This window comes from Branchiostoma belcheri, unplaced genomic scaffold (assembly GCF_001625305.1).
Source record: "Branchiostoma belcheri isolate BF01 breed outbred unplaced genomic scaffold, Haploidv18h27 scaffold425, whole genome shotgun sequence".
Lineage (NCBI taxonomy): Eukaryota > Metazoa > Chordata > Leptocardii > Amphioxiformes > Branchiostomatidae > Branchiostoma > Branchiostoma belcheri.
This window is the reverse complement of record NW_017804049.1, coordinates 1-23,563: the sequence shown is the minus strand read 5'-3', so window position 1 is coordinate 23,563 and position 23,563 is coordinate 1. Positions and strand designations below refer to the sequence as shown.

The window sequence follows — 23,563 nt, the reverse complement described above, 5'->3', positions numbered from 1 at the left end:
CCGTCTGAGCATGCTCAAAAAGCCCGGTCTGAATAGGGTTAGCACATCAAATACTAAACTGATTACTCCTAACCCCCCATGAGTACTAGTTATCTTTGTGATTAGCGGGAAGCACACAGGAAACGCTGCCTAAAATGTAATAAAGCTATCAGCACCATTAGAATCGTGACCAGGGTTACGGTGCACGGTTAAAACAAGTCAATAGCGGTAGGTAGGTACTTGGGAGAACTTTTTGGCCCGAAATTTCCCCTATTATCTTGAAACGTTTGTAATAAATTTCTGTATGATCATGGCAGAATAATACAATGGCTTTTTATTTCTTATCTTAATAGCAAACACGTTGGCTTGGTAGTTCCATACTTCACGCTCAAGCATTTTTGCCGCATCGTACATCTTTAATGGTCTAAATGTTTCGCATTGACGTGAAGCTAGAAGCTAATTCATGGTAATGTTTCTCTGCTCTATTATAAGTTATACATTGAAATTTGCTGAAACACTTTACAAAAGTGACAAAGGAAGCCAGAGACACTGATTTTGGTAAACAAAGTGTACTTAAAAATCATTTAAAACACATGTAGGAGTATTTGTATGTAATTCCTGTATGTAAACATAAAACTCACAGAGTCCCTTCTTCACTTTGGGATTCAGATGACGAAGTTACTCTATTTGCTTGCGCCCTTTCCTCGCTGTTATCTGTCTTTTTCTCATGATCGTGCCAAAAACTGCTGGACTTGGTCTGGGTTTGCTGTGCCGAGTAGGTGCTGAAAACTTTCTTGAAGTCAGACTGTGCTGCCTGGGCAAAGTGCTCCCGTGAGGCTTCCTCGCTTGCTTCCTTGGTTTTGATGATTTTAAGTTGTCCTCCAAACTTGGCTGCGGTAGTGTAATGCGTACCCCAACGTAGAATAAACTTAACTGACAGGATAAATACATCAAGGTGTTAGACAGAATATGCAGAGTTTTTTTTTTCATTTTTCAGGTCATGCGAGTCAGTGAGCCAAGAGATTAAATGACGCAAATGAGCGACCCAGACGCGTTGCTACGAAAGAGCTTTTAATGAATGGCTTACTAGCTTTATTGCACATTTATGTACCACATTTATGCACAACACAGGTAACAATCATATACATTAATATACATGGGGATATGTCTATAGATTACATGGGATAGACCTAACTTATCCAGAGCTATATTCATTATGTCACCTCATAAATATAAGTCTAGTGGCGAAATCCTGCATTTTGCTGATAAAATTCCTAATTTTAGAGGTGGATTAAAAAAAGTATATTACTTACGGAATTCTCCTCCTAGTCCAGAATACGTTTCAGGTAGACCCAGGAAATCACGCAGAAATGCTAAGTTCAAATCTTCAGGAGTAACGAAGTCCAGAAAAATTTCATACCTAGAGAGGATACGATTAACGCTTTGCATTTCCATACGCTCTGAATATATTTAATTAATACAAAATTTGACAAAAAAAATTTAAATATTCAACTTTGTTCGATAATATTTCTCCTTAATTCTCTCCATAATTAGAAAGCTTGTTTAATTTTCCTTCCAATGATACCCTACTCTACTACTATTGTACATGTAACTGTAAAAGAGCCCCAGGCCTACTAACGTAAGTCGGGATCACCGAAAAAAAGTGCTCAATGTTCCCCGCAGTGTCGTCCTGCTGGTATAGTTGTAAGTGCAAACCGATTGTTTCTTCAAATTTTAGGGTCATTTTGGTACTTTTGGTACACCATACATTATTTTTAGGACAACCGGCGTCCAATGTGTCATGCAGGTAGGAATTCAAACAGTAACCCCTTGACGTTTGAATACGTTTCTTATTCTACACTAAACACTGCCATGCCACGTTTGTTTTACGTGAATGAGCTTCATCATGCGGCTATAGGGCAAGTTAAAGCCGGCGCACGTAGAGTGCTCCAATATACCATGTCCAAACTTTTAGCTAAGTTCCGTGCAACTGGTGATGAGAAAGACAGGCTGCGCAGTGAAGGTCCCTGGGCTACAAAATTTGACGAGGAATACAGGTGTCTTCAACACGTCTGCAGACAAGGTTCTCGGATCATTACAGAAGACGACTTTCGTGTCAAACCATTAGGAAAAGACTGTGACGGTGTTATCATCAACATCGTGATTAAAATCCTGAGTGGAGGAATGCAATGCTTTCGGACTTGAGCAGGTGCAAACGTCTGCAGTTGGATGGCCGAACTTTAGGTATGGAGGCGGGAAGGAGAGCTCTTTGACAGTGAAGGCAGTCAAATGGTGTGAGGCGGTATAACTGGCAGGAAACAAAACAAGGTTTGACATCATCTCAGGTAAGATGAACGCGGCGAGATAGAGGGACGACATAGTTGACCCAGTGGCATCCCTTCCCTACATAATATAAATAAGGGACCTGATGCCATGTTACAAGAAGTCAAAACCCGCGCCCACACATAGCAAGGATCATCGCAGACCATCCCCACCTTCCAGGTGTTAGGAGGATACAGTGGCGTTTAAAGTCCAGACCTGAAATCCTTAAAACACCCATGCGGTAAGCTTAGGCGAGGTTTCTACGTAAGAATGACCGAGAGATTTACACTGGCTGACCTACGACGACTGCAGGATCGCATTGTACGATTAGTGACAAGCATGAGGAGGAGATGCCGTGTTGTGGTAACAGCGCGCAGGCTCCACTGAATACTGAGACGCCTTTACACAGAATGTTTCTTTTAATAAAGAATCAAATTAGTTGCGATGGATGTGTGCAGTCTATCGGAGTTCATTTACCATGTTAGTTTCGTACACAACAAACAGATGAATAATGTTGGCACTTTTTGGCGGTCAACTTACGTTAGTTCGGCCTGGCGGTCGTTTATGAATTAACAATCAAAATGAGTTGGTGTGTTTGTGCCTGTATGTGTGAGTGTGGTTGCATTCTCTCTCTCTCTCTCTCTCTCTCTCTCTCTCTCTTTTTTTTTCTCTCTGTGTCTCTCTCTGTGTGTGTAGTGTCTGTGTGCTTGTGTGTGTGTGTGTGTATGTGTGTTATTTTGTGTTCGTGTGAGTGTGTGCGTGACTGTGTCTGTGCTTGTATCTGTGTTTGTGTGACTGTGTGTGTGACTGTGAGTGTGCTTGTATCTGTGTTTGTGTGTGCTTTTATCTGTGTTTGTGTGACTGCGTGTGCTTGTATCTGTGTGTGACTGTGTGTGTGACTGTGAGTGTGCTTGCATTTGTGTTTGTGTGTGACTGTGTGTGCTTGTATCTGTGTTTGTGGGACTGTGTGTGCGACTGTGAGTTTGCTTGTATCTGTGTTTGTGTGACTGTGTGTGTGACTGTGAGTGTGCTTGCATCTGTGTTTGTGTGACCGTGTGTGCTTGTATCTGTGTGTGCGAGTTTGTGTGTGCGCGTGTGTGTGTGTGTTTATTAACTAAGCTCTGACCTAAAAACGTTTAGCTCCATCATAGCCATAAATGTTCTGCTTGTGCTTTCGGTAAGTCGGGCACTTGCTTGAGACCTAGCATTCAATTCCTCGGTTTGTTCGGCACGACCTTCCTGGGTTGAGCCGCCTCCTCCTGCTGACCAACCCATTCCAGCAAAGCCACTAACAGCCAAATGACCTTGAACCTTTGTCATTTCTTTTTGAAACATGCCAGTTTGAGATGTCACAGCAGATTTGTCCTCAAGGTAATGTCTGTATTCGTCCACAGAGCTAAATGAGTAGGTTGCTACATCGGTGTCGTATATTCCTTGCACGGTCATAATGTCAGGCACATGGTACTCCTTGTATCTGAAATGATATACCACAGCCAAAGCTTAAAAAGAAAGCATATTTCCAGATTTACCCGAGAACCCAAGTAAAAAATTTGGCATTACATAATAGATCCTTTGGTATTTTTGGTCTTATCATGTAGGTAAAAGTTTCTACCGCCATGGTCTCTTATTGATTATAAAATATGGTTGCATGTAGCATAATCTACTTTGTATGTGGTGTTTTAACTCGAATTAGGCCACACTGTCTGAATTTTATGGATGGCATTCCCCGAAGATGCCCACACTATTGCGCGCTGGAGAATAAAAAACTAAATTCTGAACAAAAATTCACAAGACAGGCAATAAACAAGTAAAGCTTTTTAAAAAGCTGGGCCGGCCTCAGAAAAACAAACTAAATGAGGACAGGGGGAGCTTTTACAAAAACTGGCATTTCGGACTTATTAAAAAGAAAATTAAAATAATGCTGACAGCGGGATTCGAACCGGCAAACGTAGCTTGCCAAAACATGCCAGACGAAGCATCGAAGTGCAAAAATACAAAAGAGTACAAATTTATCCTATTGACATTCCTGAGTAAATCACATCACTTAACATCACCAAATGATCTCTTCTCTTATTGTCTCATGTATCCTTTGTCTAGTCATTTGACTCTTGGAGCACCAGACGACCTGATCACCAGTTTTCTCCACTCTTCTTGCTTTTCTGTTCTGAACGTTTTCCCTAGTGCTTTTAGAGTCCATTTAACACATCAATCACATCACAAAACATACCTCATGCAACAGACTCACCCTCGTTAACGTCCAGGTGGAGAGTCCCGGCCTTTCTTGTTTTGTACATACATGGAATTTGTTGTAGATTGGAAGGCAAACCTTATAAAACTGAGTCTTTCGACATTTCAGATTTGATTCTGCACGACTCAATATACATGTATATATAGGTGTTCGCAGGTGATTACACTTTGACATTAGTTAATATTTGAAACATAGTTCTTTCACATAAAGCAAAATGTTCTATATGATATATCTTAGTAGAAAATAAACATATCTGAAATATAAACAAAGACTGTAATTCTCCAAAAGCCACCATTTGCCCAAAATGGTGCCTTTCACAAGCAAATCAACAAAAGCCTTTCCTGCTTGTTTCGAAGACTACATGGCTGAAGTTACCTCAAAACCAATTCCCTAGGGACTGCTTAAGTGCAATTTTTGAATCGATCGTAGTACTGTGAAAATGTATCTGCCCCTGAGGCGTCACCAAAAATGCTGCTCAAGCACAGGATTACAAAGCCGGTATTGTGAGTTTGCTGCAGTACATAGCGACGTACACGACAAGCCGGTACAGGCTGGCTTTTTGCGGAATTTATGAATTGACACTGTACGTATGTACTGAGTTCTTGAGTCTTGGAGCTTCGGCAGCTTGGGTTCCGTCCTCCATAGTCACCACCGGCTCCGTATTGTCGCTAACTACCATGGAGTACCTGAGGCCTAGAGCCAGGCCAGAGCCTCCGAGGACGCGATCTTTTTTTAGAACAGGCGAAAATCAATTGTGCGCGCGGATGTCATCCATAAAATTAAGTCGGTGTGGCCTTAAATATATTTCATATGTGGAAGTTCGCTTTTTTGGCAATGTGTTGTTTCAAAATTTTATTATCAATTTTGTAGGTAAATAATCATCACAACAACGCTGCTATGTACTTTCGGATTTCGAACAATGTACGCTGATATGTACTTTCGGATTTCAATAAACGAACAAATACATATTAGTAATTATTTCTACAATGTCAAGCTGTCAACAATCCACTTAGATTACAGTAGATTACATATATCGCATTTTTATCCTATTGTGTACAACTTTTAAAAACATGTTTGTAAGAATTATTATTATTTTTACATTGATTATACAGATTCAGTCGTAATTTGCTTAATTTGCCTATAATTCCGTGCATCTCTGTGTCTACGCTACCCGAATGACAATCATGAAAATCCACCGTTCCTCTTTTTCCCTACGTTCTTTTTCTTTAATTTTCAAAACAAAAAGAAAATACAGACATGAATGGCACAGGCGTTGTAAACAAAATAAATATGTGATACATAATTGCTGTATTAACAGATAAAAACTCATAGAAATTACGGAAATAAATGTTTTCAGCCCGTTCAATAATCATAATTCATAACAGTTTGAACATAATGACTTAAACGATGCGTAGTAAATAATAAATTGTTGTCAGAAACAAAAGTCTTATGAAATTTTCAAAAGTCTCAACAACATTACAACACCGTACATCAAACCTTTTAGGAACAGAAATGGAGGCCGGTGTAGCTTTCCCCACATGCCAATATGATATTTGTCCACTCTATTAGAAATTATGCATTCTAATTATAATTTACAGACATATGTTACAAAAGAGACAAAGGGGGTCAGCCTGGGAGGGCATTGGCCATTAGTCGATCATCATTATCATCATATGCCAGATGCAGTCAGTCAAGGAACAGGAGAATTGATGCAAGTCAATTACAGTTTAATTAATGTTTAATTACTTTTGTGAGGACGATTTCTGTAATTTACCGTTAACCAGAAACCTGTTAGCATTCTAATTTTTATCATTTATTTATTGTTTGGCTATTACACCCTCACAGCCAGGGCAGCCCAGCTAGCCAGTGGCTATTACAAATGGCTCGTTCTGCGAACAGGGCATGACAAAATATAACGGTAACATATTAGGTGGCGTATCATAAACAATCTACAAGAAAAGTATCACATTGTCCTGATAGCATGTAAATACAAATTTCTACAAATAAACTTAATCCATTAAGGATTTCATGTGGAGAGGTGAGACTAACTGTATTATGTATGTAATTTATATTCCCTGAAATACAATTTTGTTAACTTGTTCTCTAACTTTTAACAAACATCGTAATAATAACTTGGATCAATTAAGGACAGTTGGCTCAAGATTCTAGAACGATTTCAAAAGCACGCAGATCTTTTTTTTTAATATCGTAACGTCTTTGAGTTGATCATGCGCGCTTGTTCATTTTGATAATGTACGCAAATTAAAAAAGAAAAGTTCCTACCCCTGTAAACCTTGACAAGAGCGCTGAATGAGGCTCTTCTTCCTGGAGTCCGTAGAATATTCGCCGTGGCCGTCAAACCCAACACCTACGACCGTTGCCCCGTCTATGATATTCTACGAATGACACGTAGAACATCTGATTTAGCTACCGAGCCGTAAGATTGTCTTTAACCCTCAAACACCCGAACTTTTTTTGTGACGTTAATGCCCGAACGGGGTCCAAATGGACCCCATTTGGTTTCTTTCAAATTTATATTCCTTTTTGCATCCTTTCAGTGACCTTTGCACATATATTGGTTAAACATATTAAGACGTTTATTTTGGCTTAATTAAGTGTTTAAAAATTCCAGCTCATTATCATAATTTATGCAAAAAAAGGATGAGGCCTATAGGCATAAACATGGGGTTGACCTTTGACCTCATATGATTGTAAAATTGTCAAACCTCTGAAAACCAGATGAAATAATTCCTGAGGTTGAGGTTACTTGGCAAACTGCATAATATTAAAGCAATAATAATGCTTCCTTAAAGACATATTGAGGACATCCGAGCAATTTCGTGTGTAAGAAAGTGCAAATACATGGCTGGGGTCCATTTGGACCCCAGACGGTCTTACATCAGACTTCTGTTGTTATTTTCACAAATTTGTGCCGATCTCCAAAAAAATTTAGGAGAACTTGTAGAAGAGGTTTACTGACAAAGTCACGGGAGGAATTTTTTTTGAATTAAAAAGAATTCAAATAGCACATAAAAATATACGTCTGGGGTCCAAATGGACCCCGTTCGGGTGTTTGAGGGTTAAACGCGTTTTAACAACTAACATAATTGGTATTAAATTGTTTATACATTAGCGAAGCAATTACATATTTAGAAGAAATAGCCTGGTTAATGCTGACAAGAAGTTGTAAGCAATTTTACATTTATCCACATTAAGGGGCTTCTTAACTGAAAAACAACAGTGACTTGGACATTTAACATCACCCTTCCTTATTCCAAAAAGTACGTAAACACTTGAGCGGTTTGTTCTGGATAAGCTAATTTTTAAAGATAAACAGCGTAAGTGCAGAGTAATTTTTCAGAATGCCCTACCACATCAAAACTTTTCGTTTTGAACAACTGATAAGAACCGAATAGGTCGTACGTACAGCACACGCTTCTATAGGCACGAATCCCTCGTAACACGGGTCTCCTGGTGCATAGTTGGTACCAAAGCAGGCGTTCATCAATAGCGGTCCAACTCCGCTGGGATACAATGCTGGCGACATGCCATCAGTACTGTCATCGTTACCACTGCCATGCCTATTTCAGACCAGTAACATAGCAAATTACAAACGGCATTAATTATATTTCAAGTATCAGTCGATATAAATTTTTGCAACAACTCCGTAAAGCATTAGTATGGTGTGTGAGGTGTGGCTATGGTGTTGACCATTAAACGCACAGTTCGTATCTGACGTTGTTAGATATTAGCTGTTATTGCAAGAGGAACATATCAAAGATACCACAGCTGCTCTACCGCCTAATCAAGGAATACCGACTACACACACACACACACATATTTATTTCATTCATAACAAAATCAGACAATTTCATTTTTTCACTCAATATCATCATAACTAAATAATATGTTATATTTGTCCCGATCTTTCCTAGTAAGCATAATAAATCTTAATCTATATCTTTCTCATCTCAGATTACAGACTTTTAATGTTTAAGTGATATCCTTTAAAAAATCAACATTCTAGATTCTATCATTCATTATGCATTTCACCTCCATATTGAAAGTAAATTAAGACTGTCAAACCCTTCGCTCCTCTCAACATCAAAGCGAAGTTCATATCCAGCCGGTGAGAATGTATCCCCCGTGTTTGTTCCTCTTCCGTGGATCATTTTAACCCTGGCCTGAAATAAGATTCAGAAAATATTCTAACAATCCTAACAATCAAATGGAAAAACACTGTATCACCAGATATCCGTAATGCGTGACTTTGCAGTTTTGCTGTAGATTACCCTTTAAAGGGGAAGTCCAATACTTTCAGTTTTGGGGCCTTTCTACCCAAAATCCTATTTGTAACTGGTGATTTATTGGTTTCTGCCAACCCCGCACATATTTGCCGTGATATCTGACCCGATCGATGTTTCGCGGCTAGCGCCAGATTGTCCGCTAGGCGGCGCTGCGACTGAATCTGTGACGTAAAAGGTTTCATTCTGCTACTAGCGTAAACAACAATGGCGGGCGTGCAACCCTTCCGATTTGAACCACAAACTGACAGTAGTGGCGACTCTGAGCCCGATCCAGGCGATGACAACGTTTGGGTTGGCGGTGATGTGGAGACAGAGCGTTGGAGGTTGGGGAACCGGGACTGGTGCCGGTGTGGAAACGAAGACAATAGAAACTGCCTGGAAATGCCCTCTGTACGGGAGAGTGTTTGTTGTCACGACCTGCCAGAGCTGACAGACACTGAAAAGAACGTCGGTACAGACCACCCATGCATTAGAGACCACCCTGACTTCGATGTGATTCTGCACCCGGCAAACCTCCGAACTTTGCAGATTTTTCGGTGGGATCTGATCCGGCAGGGCGTGCAGGAGCCGGTCTCCAACAGGTCGGTACCGCGGTTTGTTTACGTTGCAATTCACTCAACCCTTTGACGGATTTATTTATATCGACCGCCCATACGCCCAACATAAATGAATTGAGGTGGCAGAATACTACCTTTCCTGTTTTGTGGTTTATAACAACTTGTCAAAACAACACCTTTTTGTCTGCTAATTACAGTACATTTCTGTATGCGTTCTAATCTTAGACACATGTGTTAGTCGGATTTACATTTTCCCATAATAATTGTGCTCACAGCTAGTACAGTGGTCGTCACATTTTTGGTTCCATCTGGAATTGTAAGGCTTTGAAATCAGAGGTGCTATTTGTTTTAAATAAAGAACACAGCTAGCTACATGCGTACTTCTGCCATATAGACTGAAAATTTCAACAGAATTCAATGACAACTAGAGTTCCACGAGCATCCAGGCTCGAAATTGTCTGAACACACCCGCCAGTGGACGCTCTTCTTGTGTACTAACTCCTTGATTTTCTCCGGCGTCAGTTTATTTACAATATTGTTCCTCATGCTGACCAACCACCTGTGTAGCCTATCGTGGTCTTTTGGAAACTTGTGGAAGCTTACGCCGCGCTCCTTTGACGCAGGGCCATACCAACAGCCACAACGTGCACAACGCGGCATACTTGCAGCGAGCTATGTACTGGCAGACAGACTGAAATGGCGCGCGCTCCAAATCTGTTCCAATGAAACCTTTTACGTCACAGATTCAGTCGCAGCGCCGCCTAGCGGACAATCTGGCGCTAGCCGCGAAACATCGATCGGGTCAGATATCACGGCAAATATGTGCGGGGTTGGCAGAAACCAATAAATCACCAGTTACAAATAGGATTTTGGGTAGAAAGGCCCCAAAACTGAAAGTATTGGACTTCCCCTTTAATGCTAAACATGGATATAATAATAACTTAGAAAGCTTTCTTCATGCAGGTATTTTGTAGATCTGACGGTTCTCTACTACTAATAGTTTCTTTAGAAACAGCAGGGTTGTATTGATTCTATGATTATGTTCGTTAGCATTTCGCTAGTATGGGTAGAGAGTGGCGTAGATGTACTTGGATTAGATTCAGAATTTGCATTAATATTATACATAATGTTTCATGATTCTGCTTCGTTACATCAAAAGATATTCAAACATCTCAGAAAACTCAGAAAAAAAAGATAGATACATGTATCTACTACTGGACTGATTTGCACAATTGATTAAAATACCATATAATGAGTGTCAGAATGAAGCAATGCCACCACTTAATTTCAAAATGCAAATCACTACGCACAATTGCAAAATAAATACAATGCATCATACGTCTTTCGTTATGCAAAACATATTTCACATTTGTTTTTTGTGTAGACATCACCGGAAAGTGATGATTATTAAGTTAAAACCACGTGCGCATAATCTTACTAGAATGTTAACTCAGTGGCAAATAATAAAAAAATATATGTTTTGTTTTCACAATGTAGAGGTTAAAGAAACATGATAATCAAAATGTGCGGGGTTGAGTATGCCGTGGTTACATGTCAGAAAAACTCTATATTCACGACATGCTTTATGTGATGCTATCTTCTCACCTGTTTAACATTTCCGCCAAGACCAGACAGGAGATCCCCTCCGGTTGCCATGACTTGGTCAAACTTCTCATCAGCCTTATCAAACTGATCAGAGAAGTAATTCTCTAAGGATGACACCACCTTTTCCCGGTGGTTCTCCACGACTGCGTCCGCAATCCTGTCCCCTAATTTGTCCACCACCTTCCCGCCTACATCCTTCGCAGCGTCTGCAACGAAGGCTGCCACAGCAGGTGGGACGGCCCTCTTAGCACGATTGTGAGGATTCCCTAATGATGAAAATGAATGATTTTAGGTGTATGATGATATTACGTATTGGTAACTGTCCGAAAAAAAAACGTTAATCGAAAGCAGGCAGGCGGTTTTAGAGTTTTTTTTCTGAATATATTTTCACGTTTTAAAGGTACTTAGCTCATTTTGTTAGCTAAAGTGATACATTCCCAACAATGTTTTTTCTAATAACATTATATACCTGATATGTTGTTTTTTTTCCTTTTGAATTTTGTTGACTTTGCTCAAGACAGTCGTCCATTTATGTACTAATGCTTGTAGCTACCATGTCACCCATCCCTTAGTCTAATTATTCGACCGTTGGAGCACAACAGATGACTTTTTTTTTCAATTTTCTGTACTTGTAACTGTGTCACTTAGTATCGTACTTGTCCATTCTCTGATATAATCCTCACATATTTTTTAACTTGTAGCTAAATTGTATTTATCTCTCGCTCAATAAATTGTAGTCCTTCCGGACAAGGTTGAGCCACTCAAGGTTGAGGTGAGTGCCCTACCTAAATTCGGCTCGATCTCAGGTCGGAAATAAAAGGTTTGGAAGGTTCTGGCCGAGGCTCAGTCCCCGAACGCAGTGACTCACTCAGAGACAAACCCTTTCGCAAAGCTGCAGACGCAGCGGCACCACGATGGGAATGAGCTTTAAAAACACTGGTATCAATACCAGAAAGCTCCATAACAGACTTCAATCATCATCAACGTCAAGATCTTTGGCAGATTTTGATCTGCATAATTAATGGAAACTATACAATTTTATGGAGGAAATTGATAGGAATTTAGTACTTGCCATATTCGAAATTCAGTGAAGGTGAACATCACTAAACATTTTATTATCTTAATTGGGTCCTAATTTGCAAATTTATGGGGAAATGCTAGAATAGCCTTATCTCTCAAGTTAACAGCATGTTTATTACCACCTCGTCGTGAGGACCTTATGACTGCTCCACATAAATAAACAAGCACCCCCATCAACAATAACCAAAATGATCATTATCGCACATCAAAAGAGAATCACGTCACCGAGGCGTGTTTTAAACGCCACTCTATTATTGCTGTTATACTACCTTCATCTCGTGACTTTGAAGTCGCCATTGAATTTCAGAGGGTGGCGACGTAAAAAAATTGAGAGTTATTATACCTATATGGTCAGATGACTACAGTTATACTAGCTACCCAAAGAAATACAGTGCCCCATCCCAACCCAAGCCAGGCTCGATGAATTACACGTTTGGCTCGGCTTGGTTCCGGGAAAGAAAAGGTCACATGTGTTGGTGCCCGGATGTATTTGTTTTGTTACTGTGAAGAACTGACACCTTGCGATTTCTAGGGGAAACACCATTGTATTTCTTCGGGTGCAGAAAATTTTTTTGGGGTGCACCATATAAAACAAAACTTAATCACATATCTTCTGAGCTTAAATAAAAAATGGGAGCTAACTTCAAAATCTTAACCAAGTACTACAATAAAGGTTTTATAATATTTCCTACAGATGCCAAGATTATCCTGTATACTATTATACATTCAATATGTACAAACATACCTACAAAAATGTTTGGGTGCACCAGTGCACCCACAAAAAAATGGGTGCACAGATCCAATTTTGGGTGCACTAAGGTGCACATGCACCCAGTATTTCCAGCCCTGAACAGTCGAGACAGAACCCACGGAACAAAGTGAGAGCGAATTCCTTGTTACATAGCCATTACCGATTGAATGATAAAGAACATGGAAGACTTTAATGTCGACTGGTTTCATTCAGAATGTCCACTGAGAGAACGATTCGCACAAAATGCGGAGAAATGCAACTAGCTTCGAATTGTGACAGAGCCTACAAGAATTGCAGTGAATAAGAATAAGCACAGAACTGCCTCCTATACTGATCTGGTTTTCCCTAACTACATCAACCAGCTTTCACCAACTAACCCAAAATCACCTACCTGTCAAGGAAAACTAATCCTCCAAAGTTATAGCCTTGTGTTGTTTTCATAAGGTCCTACAGTAGATTAAACTCTGAAGACTTTTAATAAGACATCAAAATGATAACATGACACCTTGTTTACAATGAGACAGATGTAAACTAGAAAGGCCGACATTTGCTTGGGAGCAAATACAGCATATTTCAGTCCATCTCCCTTCCACGCAAAAGTGGACTATTCCAAACTTACCCCAGTGCAAAACTGGCAAAGGTTCTCAAATAAATGAATTAAATAGTAGCTATATGAGAACAAAGATGCAAGAACAAGTACTTTGAATCTCGTAAGCTTTACTAATCTTATTACAGGTATGCAAATACTAACAATGATGAGATTTGATACATTTTGAAGGTCTTAGGCACATAAAATTGAATGTGTGGGTCATTACGCACGACTTAGGTGCAATGTGACCTCAGGCAACCCACAGTGGAACACGTGTTCCATGGATAGAACGGGCCATTCTTTAGATAGAACATGGAACGGGTACAGCACTTTTGGCCCTTTTTTGCTGAAAATAGCCATTAAAGTCCCCAAAATGAGTCATTTGGAAGTGGTGTATGCCAAATACGTGACTGCTATTCTGTAGACACACGTTCAAGCTACCCTTATACCGAATGTCATATCATTTGGTTGTAATACCAGGGCTCAGGATCCAAAAATCCATTTTTTGTCGAAAAATGCCCCAGAAAACCTTCATAAAAATTTGTCAAAGGCATGTTTTTAAAAAAATGAAAAAAAGTCTGGGGGTATGTGCCCACTCAACCTCCATGCCAAATTTCAGGTCATTTGGCTGAATGATGGCGGAGTTGAATCCCTTTGACTGTTTGGCAGGAGAAGGAGGAGGAGGAGAAACATGAGGGAACACAATATATTTCATCCATACCATGTTATGGACTGAAATATAATGATGCACTACTGATACATGTTCAGTTTTAAAGTTGATAATATCTACGCACCAAACAGACGATGTGGTCTTCCCCTGGTAACTTGTAACGATAAGGTAGGACTGACTGGTGATTTCAATATGTTACTTAATGTAAGTAAAGACAGCAGGCCACTCAGACAATTCTGGAACGTTTTGACAAACTTAGCCTAGTGGATGTTTGGCGATTGAAAAACCCTAAATGATTCGCTACACATGGCGGAAAAATCAAGACAGTTACAGGGATGTGTTTTTCTTGACTTCGTTTTTAAAAATGACAGGGTGAATACCTCAATTGGAGCTTTTAAAATACGGTCACCGCTTACTCAATTTAGACGTTAAAACAGATGATATCCCACGGGGATCGAGATATTGGAAACGTGATTCTACTCTATTAAATTATAAAATCTTCCTTGAAGAACCAAAGAAATTTATTAACAATGTTTTTCTTCTTCCAAAAAGTGGATCGTTATTTATAGCTTACAAATCTATAAAATTGCATTAATTTTTTCCTACTTACCAGATTATTACCATAGGATGTAAAGGGTAAAGAATGCAAAAAACTAGAAGTCGCGCTGCAGTGATATAGTTGATGACCGTAGCAAAAATGTGCAATTGCAAGCATTACGCAGGGAATTTTCGTTACGATTCCATAATATTACTTAAGTTTGCGGCATGTGTTTTGAGTGCAGTAATGACACAAAACTCGGAGCCTAACAATGATCGACAAAAAATCCTCACAGAGGACGGATTTCCTCCATTTATGTATCCGAGACCAATCACCGTCTAGAAGCTCTTACATTTGCTCTTACAATGTTGTGTCTGCTCTACAAATTCCTGCTTCCCTATAGCTAGGACCTGTGTTTCTTTCCGTGGCAATCACTCTATAAGGATATTTATCATTTAAGGTGTAAAACTGTTATGTTTCGTTCTTCAAAGTAGACTTTTCAACTAATAAAAGAAAAACTGTAAAAGAAAAAGTCAAACTTCTAGTGCAAAACGACAGATAGAATTCTGAGAACACATGTTGTACAATACAATACAATCTACAAATGCATAAAACGTTACCTGCAGTGTCGTTGCAAACGTTTAGTTGCAACAGCTAGTCACGGGCAAAATTTCAGAAAGATCAACTCACAACTTCTCGAGATATGATTTTCAAATATATACAGACCAACACAACGGCTGCTGCACAAAGCCCAGACCAAAAACATACGCTTCTGACGTGTTTGCGGTTGGGTTTGTATCCACGACATTTACATGAAATAGGGTGCGACTATCCCGCGACTAGGAGGTAATATCCAGAGTGCTGAAAACCAAGCTGCTACAGTCAGTAGTAATACCAACTGCACTCTATGCATGTGAAACATGGAAGATAACAACAAAAATGCGGAACAAGCTGGATGCCTTCCAACAACGATGCCTCCGTAAAATTCTACACATAACATACAGAGACAGGATTACCAACAAGGAAGTATACGACAGAACCGGTACAAAACCACATAGCATCACCATCACCGAGAGGAGGATGAGGTATGCTGGACATGTCCTCAGGATGACCTCAGACCGACATGCCAAAACATCTGTGTTCTGGAAACCAGAGGGCAAGCGGAAAAGAGGGAGACCCAAACTAACATGACGACGTACCCTCCAAAAAGATCTGGGGGTATCACTGAAGGATGCCGAGTCTCTCGCCAAAGACAGAGCAGAGTGGAGAAGACTTGCTGCCCAATGTGCCTTGCACGGGAGGAACTAAGTCTAAGTAAGGAGGTAATTGGTTAATAGTCACTGATAGCAGCCATCTGATTGGTTTTCTATAGAAACTAGTGAATATGATAAAGTGTACACGGAAAGGGTGGAGGTTAAAGTGATTTTTAAATACTAGTAGCAAAACAAGACAACCATAAATGCTCTTCAGCAAGATTTTTAAATGGTGAACAAAAAATGTGCGTTTTAGGGAATTTGAAAGCAACTAAACAGGCAGCAAAACTAATAAAACGAGGCCACTAAAAGTAATATCCAGCTACCTCTCTCTCCACCTCTCAATCTCTGTATATATATTTACTGACGACTAGTAGATGGAATCATTAAAAGTTTCTACACATGTTGATCACGTGTAAACATGATATATAAACGAACGATTTACCTTTATGCAGTTTAGGAAAGGGGTACCGTCGGTTGTTTAATGGGCAATAGGCATGAAATTACTGTATAAAAGTCAACAAAACTAACAAGAGTTCCACGACCTCATACTTAGCCAAATGATGTTAACCCTTGCGGTTGACAAATTATACAATTTCAATCATTAATTTTGTAAATAAGAGCCTCATTTGAATGGATTATTTGATCAGTTGATCATATTCCCCATCCGATAACAGCCTTATCTTATTAACAAAAAAGGCTATTATAGCACTTCCTTATAAATTATGCAAATGAGGTCATGATTTAAATGAATTATGTTTATTGATGTCCACCTTCACTTAACTTCCAAATGTGGCAAGTATGAAATTCCCAGCAGTTACAACTATGAAATTATAAAAATGTGCCATTAATTATGCAAATTAGGTCCTTATTTACATAATCTATATCCTCAGATGTTTTTCTTGTTCTCAAGTTGTCAGAAGTGTTTCATAGTTCTATTATCGAACAAAGCAGATTTAAAGAATTCCCTCATTGATTATGCAAATTAGCTCCTTTTTTGCATAATTGTCATCTGATTATGTCAAGCATCACTTCAACTATCTACATACCAAAAATCACTACAACCCGTCAACCGGTTCTTGAGTTATCCTCCTTTTTCAACAAATGCTTCTGCAGTTCCAGACAAGCCGCTAGGGGACCCAAACTCATGTCACTTCTTTCCTATCCCAAGATCTATCTGCCAATCAAAAATTCGTGAACCTAGCATGTCCAGATCACGAGGTATCAAAACTTGAAGTTCTGCTGCAGTACCTAGAAAAGCCGTCAGGGGGCCCGAAATCTAATCATTTCTAGGTCTTATAAAGACCTACCCAACTACCAAGTTTCATTTCAATCCATCCACTGCTTCTTGAGTTATCTTGCTAAACCACACACAAACACACACACACAGACTACTGAAAACATAACCTTCTTGGCAAAGGTAATAAAATAAGGACGACTATGATATATCAATAAAACAGCTCATAGATAGAATCATCAATAGTGTCTATTCAGTATGCAGAGAGAATAACAAAACGATCGCATGATTGATGTTTGCATGTTTTGACAATTTTGTTCTGAATAACACAAGGCAGACCGACATCAATCACACAATAGATAGTATCGAGAATATCTGCATTACTATTGTTTTGCATCCTTGGCGGCAGTTATTTGATCATCTACGTTTGATACTGTAATTCACTTCATATTCACGGTAGCAAAAGTCCACGATCTGAGAAAAATGGACATGTTCGCGGAATCATATATTCACGGTGGTGACAGTTGCACTAAAAAGAATTTCCAGGAATTTTTGTTAACTGTAATGATAGGTTTACAGTACAGACGTGACAGTGCATAAAGTTAACAAAACAGTACAGTGAAAAAATCAGGAATTACAGTATTTACCCATTTTTATTCGTGTGCAAATGTTAAGCACGTGTAAACATGATATATAAACGAACGAAGGGGGCCACCGTGTGTGTAATAGGCCTGCATCTACTGTATAAAAGTCAACAAAACTGAAAAAAAAAATTAGGCAATTAGTGCACTAAAAGGGGTATCTATGTGATATATACTAGTATCTTTACTGACGACTATGAGATATCAATAAAACAGCTCATAGATTGAATCATCAACAGTGTCTATTCAGTATGCGGAGAGAATAACAAAACGATCGCATGATTGATTTTTGCATGTTTTGACAATTTTGTTCTGAATAACACAAGGAAGACCGACATCAATCGCGCAATAGATATCAAGATAGTATCGTGAAAAGAGAATACCTCCATTACTGGTGTTTTGAATCCTTGGCGGCGGTTATTGTATAATTTGCATTATGTTACGTCGGAGAAGGTCAGACATTTAGGTAATTATGTGTAAAGAATCACCCGTAAATCGTTTTTTCGCATTCTGATACAGATGTACATGTACATGGACTTGTTTAATCTAAGACGCATACAGTTTGAGCATTCGTCATTTCCAGTGGCCACGAGGGAGACGTGCTGGTTCCGGTTGGGATGCTTGCAGCGAGCGACCCCAGGTTCGGACATGCCCCTGGGATCGAACCCGGGTTCCATCGTTTGAACGCCGAACACTCCACTACTACCTCACACGACGCCAAGATTACAATCATAACCGCCTTGAAAAATGGAGTTATTGTTTTGCGTGTGCCTGTGTGTTTGTGTGTGTGTGCGCGCACGTGTGTGTCTGTGTGTGTGTGTGTGTTTCCGCACATCTGTAGTCATCATAACTTCAGTTGACCTTGGTACTACAGAAGAACAGTTTTTTTTTTGTCCTAAACATGCTATGGTCCTAGACTCCTAAATATTTGGAAACGCATAGCTTTTACTGCCAGGAATAAGTGGTGTCGGATTTATTCCCCCTAGCAGTTTGTTTTGGAACTGCCGGGAAATTTCTAGCTAAATGTAGCTAGCTTTTTGAGAGATGTACATAATTGAATGAAGTTAACAAATTGAGAAAATTTACATAATAAAAGAGGATATTCTGTTATCGCAGTGTTTAACACGGTAGAACTTTCTTACATGTAATGTATGTACTGTAATATACAGCAGGTGGAGCATCAACATATACCAATTTTGCCAAAAAATACCTAAGTTGCATAATTAATATAAATATTTTCTAATGGCCATTGTTTGGAATTTTATATACCCTGTGACATGTGTAAGTTACTTAAAGGTTAAAATAATTTTGCATATATTGCGTTAATAAAGAGGTCGTTTGGGGCATGATTTATGAGGACATATTAAATTGAAATATTGCCAAAGGATAGGAATATTAGAAGCAAGATATTGTAATTTGATTTAGAAAACCATAATTATTTATAAATTAAACGAGATGTAGGTGATTACGACTTTATTTCCATAATCAATGAGAGAAATACCTAAAACATAATTATAAAGTCTACATATTTCATAGAGTTGCATGTGAGGTCTCCGATTTATTTTTATTGATTGTAACAGGATACGCCAAAAACCAGGTACTCAAGCATCTATGAGTCAGCAGCAGTCGACTGTGATTAATGGTATCAAACACACGGGAAAAGTCCAAGAAAGCGGCGTGTACATCTAATGCTTAGGTCACATTTCCAACCCGGGGCCCGGCCGGGTAGTCATTTGTAACGAAAAATATGGTATAAAACGCAACAAAGCACAGAAAGGTTGAAAAATATCAACAATGGAACTATTTACGTATATTCTTTATGAAAATTGTTGATTTTTCGTTAATCGAAACAGCCCGGCCGGGCACCGGCTTGGAAATGTGACCCCAGCATAACTTGGGTGTGAAGTTCAGTGCGTCATGCTACAGTTTGATCCCCAGGCGTCAACTAGGCAAATTCCCCTGGGTCAACTGGGGACTAATTCCCGGGCGTAAACTGGGCCGGTTCTCATGAGTCACCTTCACCTATTTTCCGGCCTAAGTTGAGCCGAGTCCCGGGCGTCAGCTCGATTTTGGCCCGTCCGGGGGGGGGGGCGCAATCTCTAGTGAACTCGGCCCCATTCTGAAGATTTCGCCGCCCACCAAAAAAAGGGATTTCGCCATTCGGGGGCGAGATCCCTAGTGGTTTGGTGAAATCGATGAAGAAATCGATGACAATCTATTCTCCCCGGACAAATACGCATGGGATCCCCGCCTCACACCTCGCACCCCTCCCGCTCTGGGTCGAAATCTCTAGAGATTTGATTCGCCCCAGGGACAAATCCGCGATGCATTTCACCCCATACGTGGACGGATATTCTATTGCAAAGAACAACGAATAAAACTCACCATTTGCCCAATAAATCGAGGTGGAGAGCAGAAAAGTCCAGACCAACACAGTCCACCCCATACTTCCAATGTCTATTCAAGAACAGAAAAATGCCCGTCAATGCCCATTTTTAGAAATCATTTTGAGTATGATTTTAACATACCAATTGTCGACTTAGAGAACTTAGATGAATACATCATAAAATGTTACAGAGGTAGATAAACTGACATCAATTTTGCAATCTACAGTATATCGAAGATGAACAATTTCTTTGAATGGAATATACTAAAAGCAAGTAGAAATTTTGTACCGGCGGTGAAAACAAGTGTCAGCTCCTGGTGCCCAAAAGTATTAAGACAGAACAAGATCTGGAATCTTCAAGAGACGACGTCAAAATATGCCAGCGTGTCAGGTACTTACCACTATGGCCCCTTGATTCTACTCTTCTCCCATTGGTCAGTTTGTGACGCAACATCACGAGAGCATCGCAGCACCAATCAGTGTCACCGTTGCCAGAGCAATTTTATTGCGCCTACTGATCTACCCACGTGCCTGCTACATCACATCCGTACATCTCTCTTATTTTTAGTAAACATCTATTTTTGCATATGGCGATGTTTACCTTCATCAAACTGTCTCAATGATTAGGATAACCTGTTTTAAAATACCACAAATACGGCGTCGTCGTGTGTGCAATGGGCATCCATTGTATAGAAGTCAACAAAACTAATAAAATGTTAGTGCACTAAAAGGGGTATCTATATATCTTTACTGACGACTATGAGATGTCTATAAAACAGCTCATAGATAGAATCATCAACAGTGCCTATTCAGTATGCAGAAAGAATAACAAAACGATCGCATGATTGATTTTTGCATGTTTTGGCAATTTTGTTCTGAATAACACAAGGCAGACCGACATCAATCACACAATAGATAGTATCGAGAATATCTGCATTGCTAGTGTTTTGAATCCTTGGCGGCAGTTATTTGATCATCTACGTTTGATACTGTAATTCACTTCATGTTCACGGTAGCAAAAGTCCACGATCTGAGAAAAATGGACATGTTCGCGGAATCATATATTCACGGTGGTGACAGTTGCACTAAAAAGAATTTCCAGGAATTTTTGTTAACTATAATGATAGGTTTACAGTACAGACGTGACAGTGCATGAAGTTAACAAAAGAGTACAGTGAAAAAATCAGGAATTACAGTATTTACCCATTTTTATTCGTGTGAAAATGTTAAGCACGTGTAAACATGATATATAAACGAACGAAGGGGGCCACCGTGTGTGTAATGAATGAATGAATGAAGACCTTTATTGTACAGACATACCCACTGGGTTAGGTACAAAGGTTAACTTGAATACACAAATATATACATAGGCCTGCATCTACTGTATAAAAGTCAACAAAACTAAAAAAATTAGGCAATTAGTGCACTAAAAGGGGTATATATATATATATATACTAGTATCTTTACTGACGACTATGAGATATCAATAAAACAGCTGATAGATTGAATCATAAACAGTGTCTATTCAGTATGCAGAGAGAATACCAAAACGATCGCATGATTGATTTTTGCATGTTTTGACAATTTTGTTCTGAATAACATAAGGCAGACCGACATCAATCACACAATAGATAGTATCGTGAAAAGAGAATACCTCCATTACTGGTGTTTTGAATCCTTGGTGGCTGTTACAAGTATTCGATCATATGCATTATGTTACGTCTGAGAAGGTTAGAAGCTCAGGATACGCCAAGAGCCAGTTACTCAAGCATCTGGTAAAGTTCTGAAAACGGTCAAACGTTTCTGGCAGCATTCACTACGTTTTGTCAGTAACACTCACAAAAAAGGATGTGACCCCAGGTGTTAATGTGAAATTCTTTGGCTAGAATGATTCCTTTGACGGTTTTTTTTTTTATGGTGAGTCGCGTAAAATTGAATACAGTAGAAGGTAAAACCCTTGCAAGCTGCATTTGCGGTGTTTCGAAATCGTGCCATTATCGTTAAGATGTACCTATTCGTTTGATGGAGAAATAGAGAAAAAAAAAAGAAAATGGCTGTCCGAGATTTGTTAAGGCCACACCAACCTAATTTCATGGATGAAATCCTCTGAAGACCCCCAAACTAGTGCGCGCGGGCGAATAAAAAAACTGCAAAAAATAAAAATGCTACTAAACCACAGGAATACAAAGCTGGTATTCTGAATTTGCGGCACTACATTGCGAGGTATACGGCAAACTGGCACATGCTGGCTTTTTTGTAGAACTCATGAATCGGCACCGTAGGTATGTACTGAGTTCTCAACTTAAAGAACTTCGTCATCCTTCATTGTTACCACCGGCTCCGTATTTTTGATAACTACCATGGACTACACAGGCCTAGAGCCAGGACCTCTTTTTTTAAGAACAGGTAAGAATCAATGCGCGCGTGGATGTCATCCATAGAATTAAGTCGGCGTGGCCTTACTGTAAAAAAGTCTGCACAAAACAGGGCTGCATCCGGTTTTCGACAGCACAGTGTATCAGGATTTGGCTTATAGATTGTTTAGCCACCAGTCCTACGTTGCTATGGCAACAGTCACTATGACCACCGCCTATGCCTAACTATGGGACTCAGTGTGGAAGTGCTGCTGTCCATGAGCCAGGTTAACCTTTTTACTTCCGTAAACAAGGCTACATTACAACCAAATGACTCAAAAGGTATAAGTAGCCAATAATGATTAACAAGAAAAAGACGGTCAGAATAGTTCAGACAATGAGACCAGTAAATGGCGGTCGAATGGGCCTTGTACTGAGCCTAATCTTGGTACGTGCGAATTGCAAAGCTGGCAATATATCGGCGACCATTTGGTGTAAAAAAGAGAAATATTTCACGTTTTGTCTAGTTTTGTCGTATGAATGAAAAAAAAATCCACTTTCAAGTTTATTCAACCAAAACAGGCAATGACCAGGAATTTACAACCTTTTTTAATTTTTGGACAAAATTTTCTTCTTATGTTTGGTATCGGGGCAGGAATGTGAGTCTTGGACTTTGAAGGTATTCTCGTTCGTAAATAAATTCGCCGTATTATGCAACAGGCTTCCCGAGTAATTCGGCTGCAGTTAGTTCAGTTGATTTCCGTAGAGGGCTGTGCGTCATAAACCGATGCACCAACAGATATTTACCTCCATGAAAAATGGAGGTATCGTTTTTGGCGCGTCTGTCTGTGTGTCTGTGTGTAAATCTTGCCAGAGAGGTGTGGAAAGAAGATGTTTGATTGTAGAAAACAGACCTTTAAAGCAAAACCAACTACTCAGAGGTTGCTAGAATTTATCAATTAAATAGCTTAAATAGCTGAGTTGTAGAGCCCGTCATGGTGTTTTGTGACACTCTGTATATGCGTGTTTGTGTAGGCACGTGCGTT

The 23,563-nt window shown here is 39.5% G+C and overlaps 1 protein-coding gene across 1 annotated transcript in view; it reads right to left on the bottom strand.

Moving 5' to 3' along the window:
* Positions 1–20,554, bottom strand: part of LOC109478192 — a 31,557-nt gene extending 11,003 nt beyond the window's left edge. The window contains exons 1-10 of the mRNA XM_019779651.1: positions 20,453–20,554; positions 20,163–20,234; positions 11,019–11,284; positions 8,636–8,733; positions 7,977–8,130; positions 6,833–6,945; positions 4,515–4,547; positions 3,428–3,775; positions 1,293–1,399; positions 621–912 (exon numbers count right to left, since the gene is read on the bottom strand). Coding sequence (XP_019635210.1) covers positions 621–912; positions 1,293–1,399; positions 3,428–3,775; positions 4,515–4,547; positions 6,833–6,945; positions 7,977–8,130; positions 8,636–8,733; positions 11,019–11,284; positions 20,163–20,223 — 1,472 coding nt within the window. The 5' untranslated portion in view covers positions 20,224–20,234; positions 20,453–20,554. The remainder of the gene's footprint in view (positions 1–620; positions 913–1,292; positions 1,400–3,427; positions 3,776–4,514; positions 4,548–6,832; positions 6,946–7,976; positions 8,131–8,635; positions 8,734–11,018; positions 11,285–20,162; positions 20,235–20,452) is intronic.
* Between the last annotated feature and the right edge of the window lie 3,009 nt (positions 20,555–23,563).